This window comes from Haliotis cracherodii, unplaced genomic scaffold (assembly GCF_022045235.1).
Source record: "Haliotis cracherodii isolate W230 unplaced genomic scaffold, xgHalCrac1.p SCAF_2, whole genome shotgun sequence".
Taxonomy (NCBI): Eukaryota; Metazoa; Mollusca; class Gastropoda; order Lepetellida; family Haliotidae; genus Haliotis; species Haliotis cracherodii.
Window position 1 is genome coordinate 72,396,894 of NW_027266275.1, and position 11,259 is coordinate 72,408,152.

General features: G+C 40.7%; 1 protein-coding gene across 1 annotated transcript; it reads right to left on the reverse strand.

The window, feature by feature from the left end:
• Positions 1-426: 426 nt before the first annotated feature.
• Positions 427-11,012, reverse strand: LOC139468486 (serine hydroxymethyltransferase, cytosolic-like). The gene is made up of 8 exons (XM_071250471.1): positions 10,929-11,012; positions 8,412-8,623; positions 7,388-7,746; positions 6,814-7,026; positions 6,442-6,555; positions 5,188-5,310; positions 4,320-4,547; positions 427-2,154 (listed from the first exon to the last, which is right to left on the reverse strand). The coding sequence occupies exons 2-8, from the start codon at positions 8,594-8,596 to the stop codon at positions 1,988-1,990; spliced, it is 1,389 nt and encodes a 462-aa protein (XP_071106572.1). The 5' UTR covers positions 8,597-8,623; positions 10,929-11,012; the 3' UTR covers positions 427-1,987.
• Positions 11,013-11,259: the final 247 nt, after the last annotated feature.

Below are 11,259 nucleotides of genomic sequence, written 5' to 3' on the forward strand. Positions count from 1 at the left end.
AGCGAGGGCTAAGGTCTGATTCTAATGAGATTGAGCGGTATTCTCAGACCTATTCCTTTTTGTGGCATTAAGTCTTTTCTAAAGAACACAGCCAAGGTCCATGTATCAGATAAAGAGATCACCAGTTTTCAATTAAGACCCAGCTGTCTGTAAATGTTGGCAGAGTGGCTCGTCACGGTATGGCTGAAATACTGCCGATGTGACGTTATATATTAACTCACTCACTCCAGCAGTGTGTTGTGTAAAGTACTTCCTAGGATGACTGTAGACCCCAATGCCAATGCCAATGCCAAGCCTGAAACACTTATTGTATTCAAGCAGTGATGATAGACTGAAGACAGGTGGCAAGTATTAGTCCTCGAGGAAACTGGAGCACAGGGCCTGCTTGTTCCTAGATAGTATTTGAAACACTTAACACAAAATATGAATAATTTTTATTTTATTCATAACAATAATTGTAATACTCAACACATTCAAGTAGTGTAAGCACATGTATCCCACAGTATCATCATACTTAAAATGGGATACTTAGCATCCATGTCCGCCAGAGTGCCACAGCTGATAATTCCATCTGTGGCAGATACAAGTTGCTGTAGTGACTCCGAGACATCACTACAGTGCACATTTCCCAACAACTTTATACACAACACCAGCCAGGCTCCACTGTAAGGCACCAAGCGGGGCTCTGAGGTTCTACACAACACCAGCCAGGCTCCACTGTAAGGCACCAAGCGGGGCTCTGAGGTTCTACACAACACCAGCCAGGCTCCCAGTAGTTTTCAAGATCTTTATCAAATTAATTTCGTATGGATCACTCCCACCCCCACCCCAAACACCCTGTGAGCAATATCTGGCATATACGTTTGTTGCTATCTTTTCTGTTAACCATATTGACTGAATTTCTGTAAAGTACACTTTTCTTGATATTCATGTGCTCACAATCTATCATTCTTTGCTGTCAAAACACTTTTCAAATATGTATGAACCCAGAGTTAAACTTAATGGATTTCTAGAATGTTGTAAATGTTTAGTTCAATACTTTGCTTTAGTATAGTATGAAACTAATATTTACACACCTGGATGGGGCAGGGAGTATGTTTCTCTCCTCCCACCAATATTTATGTAATCTGCTGTTAATGATGATGATGATGTGAAAAACCCATTAAAAATGAACTGAATATGAAAAAAATACACGTCATAAAAAAAGTTTCATCTTATAGGAGAGTCCTATAACCACCATAAACCAGTGAATCTATGAATACAAAAGGATGAATCAACAACAACATTCTCTCTCGACTGGCAGAAAACCATTCACACAGCACTGCACTAAACAATCAGAGCATGTTTCAATAGGAGATACAGCCTTAGCCAATACTGCCAATTTCTAATTGTAGAAATGTTTCAAATTCTTTGACAGTCTTAGTAACTCCAAATACCAAACTTTAGACCACACCTAAATTTGCTTTTTTTATTCCTCCGATAAGATAATAGCCAATTGCACCCAAAATATATTTCTAAGCAAGGACCTACTGAAGTTGACATTAAACACGGGAGTGAAAACACTTTTTTTGTTTTTCCTGAAATTGATAGGATGCAGACGCACAACAGCATTCCCACTTGAATCATCAGGTTGGCATTGCCTAAAGCAACAGCTGTGTTGCAGGTTCTCCCACATATAACCATTTTTATTTTTTCTATACCTGTCAACCTTAATAGTGAAGAAGAAAACTATGAAAAAAATTGAAGTGCCTGCCAAGACAGGTATATATTCCTGTAAAAAAATCAGTGAAGCAATTAAAACAAAAAGTGTGTCGTTATGGTAGTACATGAAAGCATCAGTTGACGGCAGATGACGATGTCCATACACTGATTTAAAGTGCAAGAAGAGAGAGACCAATGAAGAGCATGGCATGCTGATTGAGATATCCATGGTCAGGGCAGGTCGTCATCAATGATTTGTATCCCGTTTTGGGCCATGTATTCCCATCTACCAGTCCTCAAAGCCGGGCAGAGAGAACTTGACTGCAAACTCCTCCACACTGCCCTTCAGGGCCTTGACTTTGCTGGTCACTTCTGGGTCGGTAGCCAGCTTTGTCTTGAACTCGCGTAACGTTGGTCCGCTCGAGCTCACGACTTCCTGAGTGAGGAGGATGGCTGAAAGAAGAGGTCTGGTGTAAGTAGGGTAACAATAGGGGGAATCAGTGTCGGGACACGGCATAGTCTCAATAGGGGGAATCAGTGTCGGGACACGGCATAGTCTCAATAGGGGGAACCAGTGTCGGACACAGCATAGTCTCAATAGGGAGAATCAGTGTCGGACACACAGCATATTCTCAAAAGTGAGTGAGTGAGTGAGTTGGGATTAACGCCGCTTTTAACAGTATTACAGTTATATTGCGGCGTGTCAGCTTAACGTGGGAGGAAAGCCCGAAGTGATGCAGGTCTCAGACGTTTACCACTTCGGTGAAACCCATGAGCACGGGTATGGTGCTGACAAACCTAGAAACATAATCGGGGCGAACATATTCTCAATAAAGGGGATCGGTGTCGGACACAGCATATTCTCAATAAGGGGAACCAGTGTCAGACACAGCATATTCTCAATAAGGGGAATCAGTGTTGGACACACAGCATATTCTCAACAAGGGGAATCAATGTCAGACACAGCATATTCTCAATAAGGGGAATCAGTGTCGGGTACACAGCATATTCTCAATAAGGGGAATCAGTGTCGGGTCATTAAGTGGCACACATTGGAAACATCTCTTCTTAACGTATATACTTCTCTTTCGTTTGCGTATCTTTTGGCAGTATATATTTGACGTAAAAAGCGCCCAGGGCGCTATAAAAATTAGAAATGGGGGCTCTTATTAGAGTTGAAAGATAAATTTTGTGGTTTATGCTGACAGTCTGAAATGTTTATGTACAAGTTGTAGTCCGGAAACCGTCATATGCGCCGGACATGTCCGATTGGGAATCTCAAATGTCCGTTTTAAAATATTGCTTACCGGACATTTTAAAAAGTATTGTCCGGACATTCTTAAATTTTGACCGGACATGATCAACAGTTAGGACTGAGCAGTTTCTGTCTGCAGTTGCAACACAATGAAGATTAACTACACTGACAAGCTTTGTTTGTTTTGATTGCTGTAAATACATCGTACCTACATGATAGTCCAGTCGGTCAATCACTGTAATAGGCAATAAACTGAGTTGACACTGATTAATCGAGGATTAATTACTGAGAACATCTTGTTAATTTGAGTGAAAGGTGTTTACAACTGTACATTAATACCTTGCATCATCGATGTACCTCATTATCCTCACAATGCTACGATACGAAACCTCAGACAAGAAGCGAAAGCGTGACGACAGCCAGTCGACCGATGCAGATCAGTCGAGCGGATCTGCCAAACCCTCAAAGTCTGGACGATCATTTTGTAAGTCGTGGCTAACGACTTTCACTTGGTTGACATAAAATGAGGATTTGCAGATTTTATTGTTTTCAGTAGCTAGTCGTATATTGAATCTTGATTGACCGCCATTTTGCTTTCTCGGACGATCGATATCCAATTGTTTTATGGTCAATAATTAAGTACAGATGAAAAAGTATTCAAATAACTATTGCTATCAACGATATTTTAGTATTTGTGATTAAATTATCTGTCTTGTTCTTAAAAAAATCTTTAGTTTAAAAAAAACTTTTCCCGGGAGGTCACTTGATAACCAAATATGGGATAATAGTCTCGATCCAAATGTTACAACGCGTACACTTCAGCAGACTCATGAATATAACTCATGAATATTAATTAGACCGTTCACTACGTTAACAGATCGTTATTATAACAGAAACAAACGTATGTTTTCCATGTAAATCTAAAATGATATTATTTGTTATTAATTGTCCGGTGAATTAAACAATTTAAATTTAAACAATTCATAATTCATCATATTATGAATACGTAAACTTGTAATGTGTGTGAAAAGTCATACTAAAATACGCTATTTGAAGGGGGCGTGGCCTAAATGCAAATGTCCGATTGGGATTTTAAATTTTCCGGACCATTGTGTACAACAGATATATTTTTCAAGAATTTAATTGCCCATAATTAAGGGTGCATATCACACACGAGTGCGTATTATACGCAAATAAATAAGTCTTGTGTACATTGATCAATTGGAAGAGGTACTAATTGGGATTGTTCACTAGCCAATAAATGAGCAAATTCTGCCGTGGGCGCTATTAGAGTGGGGCACTTATTACATTGAATACGGTATATATATATATATATGGACCATTGAGGATACTGTGCTCCCACCTTGATGAATGAATTCAACAACTCGGTCAAAGTCTCCCTCTTTCATTCCACGTGAGGTGAGTGCTGGGGTGCCGATGCGCAGTCCGCTCGGCTTCAGGGCACTCTTGTCACCAGGGCAGGTGTTTTTGTTCACGGCAATACCGATGTCCTCCAGCACCTTCTCTGCACGCGCTCCATCTAACTTGTTAGGTCGGAGATCAACCAACACTAAATGTGTGTCGGTCCCACCTGAAAGCATGGCATCTTAGTGTTAGCTCAGATCAGGTTATAGAGCATCTCAGAAATGATTCAATTTCATGTCACAAGATTTCTATTTGAATTATAAAAGATTTGAAAAAATGAGAAACTAACAAGGTAGTGCCAGATATTAGCCATATATCACCTCATTAGTGTTTGTTGTTTTTTATTTAACAACGCACTCATCAATACTGAAGCTATATGAAGGCGGGTAGGAAATAGGACTGGACTAGATTATCCAGTGATTGATATGAGCAACAGTCCATGCCATCAGGTTGTGATGTCACACAAGCCTTGCCACAAGTGCCCTAAGTAATCTCTAATCATAAGCATAGATTGCAAGGGACCAATTTTAACATGGAATCCCCAAGGGCAACAAAGAATTTCTGTGCAGATTTTCTTCAGTTCTTCCATGCTGTTATTTGTGACACACACACTTCAGTGAAACTTCAGTGGGCACACGCACCTGATACGATGGCGACACAAACACACTTCAGTGAAACTTCAGTGGGCACACGCATCTGATACGATGGCGACACAAACACACTTCAGTGAAACTTCAGTGGGCACACGCACCTGATACGATGGCGACACACACACACGACAGTGAAACTACAATGGGCACACGTACCCGACACGATGGTGTATCCCTTGTTCTGGAGTCCGGTGCACAATGCCTTGGCGTTGACCATCACCTGCTTCTGGTATGCCTTAAACTCCGGCGTCGCGGCCTGCTTCAAGGCTACAGCTACAGCTGTTAGGGAGGAGGACATGTATGATAACAATGTGCACAAGTAGAGGCTGTCAGAATATTCTTAAATAGCATAATACCATAACCCCGCGAGAGTTAATTTTCTAATTTCTTTTGTCCCTACAATATTCAGAATGTAACAAGCCTACAGACAATTCATCCCACTGTAAGCAGCCTACAAATAATCCACCCAACTGTACCCAGCCTACAAATAATCCACCCATCTATAACCACAATCTACAAATAATCCACTCCACTGTACCCAGCCTACAAATAATCCACCCCACTGTAACCAGCCTACAAATAATCCACCCCACTGTACCCAGCCTACAAATAATCCACCTCACTGTACCCAGCCTACAAATAATCCACCCATCTATAACCACAATCTACTAATAATCCACTCCACTGTACCCAGCCTACAAATAATCCACCCCACTGTGCCCAGCCTACAAATAATCCACCCCACTGTAACCAGCCTACAAATAATCCACCCCACTGTACCAAGCCTACAAATAATCCACCCAACTATAACCACAATCTACAAATAATCACCCCACTGTACCCAGCCTACAAATAATCCACTCCACTGTAACCAGCCTACAAATAATCCACCCTACTGTAACCAGCCTACAAATAATCCACCCCACTATACCAAGCCTACAAATAATCCACCCCACTGTAACCAGCCTAAAAATAATCCTTTCGACTAACCAGACTAGTGTTTACGTGCTGCCTGATATCTGTAAGCCAGGCAGACTTGTGTTTACGTGCTGTCTGATATCTGTAAGCCAGGCAGGCTAGTGTTTATGAGCTGTCTGATATATGTAAGCCAGGCAGACTAGTGTTTACGAGCTGTCTGATTCTGTAAGCCAGGCATGCTAGTGTTTACGAGCTGTCTGATAGCTTTAAGCCAGGCAGGCTAGTGTTTACGAGCTGCCTGATATCTGTAAGCCAGGCAGACTTGTGTTTACGTGCTGTCTGATTCTGCAAACCAGGCAGACTAGTGTTTACGTGCTGTCTGATTCTGCAAGCCAGGCAGACTAGTGTTTACGTGCTGTCTGATTCTGTAAGGCAGGCAGACTAGTGTTTACGTGCTGTCTGATTCTGTAAGGCAGGCAGACAAGAGTGTACCTGCTATCTGGTGGTTGTGAGGTCCCCCCTGCAAGCCAGGGAACACAGCCTCGTTGATCTTCTTCTCCAGCTCATACATCACATTCTCCCCGCTTTTCAGCACCTTCCGCACACCTGCAAAACAACCAACCTCAGTCAGGGATACGTCTGACAATAAACACTTGAGCATCTTACACGCATCATCACTTTTCCAGCGGATCACAACTGCAAGACTGTATTTTAACGAGAACAAGGGCGCATAATCAGAATTTGTCATCAGCAACCCATGCTTATCATAAACGACTAACGTTATCATTTTCCCAAACCTGCTAACTGCTATATTGAAGCCAAGATGAAAGTATCAAATATTATTCTTATCTTTACTGACTCTACCTTTTCTATAGAAGATCATCCCTGAGCGAGGACCACGCAGGGTCTTGTGTGTCGTGGTGGTGACGATGTCACAGTAGTCGAAGGGACTGGGAACCTCGCCGGCAGCCACCAATCCGCTCACATGGGCCATGTCCGCCAGTAGCAGTGCACCCACCTCGTCAGCGATCTCGCGGAAACGCTTGTAGTCCAAGTTCCTCGAGTAGCAACTCACACCTACAATAACAGGCCTTAGTATTTTATCCACTAGATCAAATGAATATTGCACTTATTTCTGTAACTCCAAATCAAACATGCTAAAAGAGATCTCAACAGACTAGGCTTCACAGCTATCAAGAAATTGCAAGCTTCATTAGTCATAGAATGAACACCGAAATGCTCTAGTCTTGCTAAATTATGCAACTTATTTTTAATAACATTTAGTAATTATAAGTCAAATAAGGAGTCTTCATAGTAGGGCTGGGACGGGTAGCTCGGGTACTCGGGTCGGGTGCCTACGGAGTAGGACCCAGGTACCCACAGGACTACCTGGACCCGTGGTTAGTCACTTTATAGCTGCATGGCATAATGTCCTCACCAGCAACAATCATTTTCGGCAGGAACATGAGAGCATTTTCCCGCAGTTTGTCATAGTCGATCAGACCCGTAGCAGGGTCAACTTTGTAGGGGAAGGACTCAAAAAACAGTGAAGTGGCCGACACTCGTTTGTTCTGGGTCATGAAGCCATGGCTAAGATGGCCGCCGTCCGGCAGGTAGAGGCCCATTATCCTCCCATGGGGCTCGACAAGGGCTGTGTACACTGCAAAGTTGGCGGGGGATCCCGAGAGCGGCTGGACGTTCACTCCCCACCGGTCAGCGTCGAGACTGAATGCCTCCCTTGCCCTCTTCTGGCACAGCAGCTCCACCTTATCGATGATCTCGTTGCCACCGTAGTATCTGTGTAAGAAAAGAGTGTGATATGGAACGCAAACTCTTATTCCCAATAGCAGATGAATTGTTTTAACAGACAACTTTTCCAGAACATTTTTTGAGTGCATCGAAATGTGATATAACTGAGAACAAATTCATCATTATGTTTTCTCAGACACCTCATTACTCTAGAGTTATATTTACAGGACCAGTGATCACCCGTGTTAGAATAGGTCTTCAGCAACCCATGCTTGCCATAACAGGCGACTATGCCTGTCGTAAGCAGCTCAGGCTTGCTGATTTGGTTGATGCATGTCATCGTATCCCAAATTAGTGGATCAATGCTAATGATAACAATCATTGGATTTTCTGGTCTAGATTTGATTATTTACAGACTGCCATCATATAGCTGGAATACTTTCAGACATTTTGCATACAATGAACAACTAAAGTTTGAACAGTTAAAATATATTTTGACTAGTTTCAAAGCTTTAAAGTTAAGTTACACTGCAGTCAGCAACACTGCAGCTACACCATCTAGACTGACAACAATCTGCAAATCTCAGAGCTTCCATATCTCCAAGTTAACCAGCTCTGACCAGTAGGTGGTACCAGGACCTGGAATCTACCTTTGTCCGCGCTGACCCTCGGAATAACTTGTTGGTGAGACAGGTGTCTACATGGACAATTACCTTTGTCCGGGCTGACCCTCGGAGTACTTGTTGGTGAGACAGGAACCCAAGGCTTGCAGTACAGAGCGACTGGCAAAGTTCTCCGATGCTATCATCTCAAGTCCCTTGCGTTGACGGTCTTTCTCCTGGCAGATGAGTTCATACATCTCAGGATCATCCGTCTTAATATCCTCTTGCAGATTCATAATGGCGGCTGGCTGGTCACTAAGTCACTGGACAGACGATGCAACACTTGTACACAAGTTATCATTGGGGTGAAAGCATGCATGTCATCACAATCATAGAGAGAATAGTGCAAAATCAGATTTGGTAATGTTTAAATGTTTTTTTAATGAAGCAAACATTGACAATTATTTTCTTTCCCTGTGCAAACATACCAGTTGTAAAAATTGGAATATCCCTACATGAAGAATCAAAAACTAGATTTATCAGAATTTACTCAAAAATGCAGTTGTCTCTATATACAGGGATGTATACAGAGGCTGATATTCAACCCCAAATCTACAGCAAAAGGCAGTAAAAATTCCCAATTTAAAAATAAATTTTCCTCAGAATGTACAAAAATAAAAAGATTAAGAATCCAACTTTTTCCTAAGTTGTCTGCCAACGGAATCCTAGATAAATCACTGATATATCTTTTGCCAAACTTCGATTATAAGAGTGTCAGTCATCTCAGTGAAATTTGTGACTTAATGCTTAACAAACATTGCAGTCACAAAATAATCTGAAACAATTTGAAATCATAAAAGACAAAATATTTTTCTAGCAGATTAATCAGGGCCTTGCACACTGTAACAATAGCATTGTGAAAATGATGTCACTCCAACGCCCACAGAGGACAGACTTAACATATTTCAAATATTCAATTAGCAAGTTTGGAGCAGTGGTTTTGAATTCATCTAGTGTTGTTATAAACACAAGCAAACAATAACATCTCATGATTTATAACTTGAACACAGGTGCTGGTAACACAAAGCAGCTACAAGGTGTATGGCAACTGCCAATGTCAATGTTATCATTTTCTAAGCCACTGGTTGTGACCACATATCTTGTAGTTGCTTTCTGCGGTACAAGCCGAACTGATCTTGAACACTGTATCTACATACATGTGCCCTACATAATTCATCATGTTCACGACAATGCAATCTCAGCAGGTCGAGGTGACTAACCTATTTACAGACGGAACATGTAGTAAACATGCATATGAAACATGTCCTTAGCTTACCTGAAATAATACACACTGCCTATTTATTTCTCAGACTTAAATCTAAACTGACATGTACATAATTATGTTTTGACGGGTACACCCCAAACATGTTTAGAATTTGAACCCCAAGTTCCAGGCCATATACGGCCTAAACTTCTGGACTTTTTGTTCACCTTTAAAAGTTAAAATAATTACGTTAAGCTGCATTAACATTCAATATCTTTTATTCCAGGCGAGGACTGGACGTTAAGTAATAAACAATTGGTCATAATAATTAATTTGACCAAGTATTACATTCACCTGATTTGGCCATTGGATGTACCCATTGGTACGGATATATAAAACTAAATAACTATGTATAGGCCCTACACAATTGAAACACTTAAATATAATTTTGAGGATAAATATTCGTCTATCAAGAAAATCTGTGACCATGAACAAATATTTACAAAAATAATTCCATGTTTATATGATTCCCTCGCTCTCAGTATAAGCAGAGACAATATAAGAGGGTCCTGATGAGGGGGTCCCATAAGCAGTAAGCAGTAAAATTTAGGGTACTTTTTCATTAAGAAGTAATTTTTCTTCTTTTTTCCATAAAATCGTTGCAAAAATTCCTAAATAGGCCATGGCGGGACATGGGACTTTTAATTCTGCTTTCATTTCATCCTGACAATTCATATATCTAATACCAGGTAAAATCTCAAATCGCTTAACATTCTAGACTGGTCCCCTGCGTCAGTTGCACAGTCTGCTTTCTGTGGTGTAGCATTTGGATCTGTTTTTGACCATTTTAATCATTTTCCGATAAGCAGTAAATTATTTATTTACGTTCAGCAGTTATTTTTTGGTATTTTATGTTAAGCATTTACGATAAAAAAATAAAAAAATTACGTTTACGATAGTGTTTGAAGGATTTTTTACGTAAAGCATTAAAACCCATCAGGACCCTCATATAATATCTATTGTATGGTCTGTTGTATAAGTGTCTGCTTGAAGCTGAATTACTGCTTGAAGCTAGTTGTTAAAAATATACCAGGCTTCTTATTCTGATAAACAGCGATAAAACATGTCACATTTCGTTCTTAGCAAACTGAAATTTGAAAAGTCATTATATCCTTGATTTCTATCACATCTACAACAAAGTATACAAAGAGAGCACATGGCCGTGCAGCGACCATAACGTCATAACAAACCACCTCAAATGGCGCCAAATCTAGTCAAGAAATCGTGCGATAAAAACAAGTTTCAGAATTAAACTTATATGACAACAACATGCTTGGGTACTGTTATGTAACATGAACACTCACAAACACGATGACAGCTTGTCAAACAGAGGAAACAGGTCACCCTTTACCGTGACTCTACACAAGACTCGAGTACGGTTCTCAGTGAGTGGAGGTCGACGAATGGTCGCGGCTGTTTATATACATACCAGTAACCAATGAACGTTACTGTTGTATTTTCTTTCGGAACCATCTCCAATAAAATAAGACGACACAAACGGGCATCTTGCATAAGTTGCAAGGGTAGTAACTCTTCAATTTTGGCGGGAAATGCGATGTTTTGTTTGATATAAAAATGGGCTAAACAAAAAAAGCAAAGTTAAAAACAGACTGTCGACTTTATTTAAGAATGAAA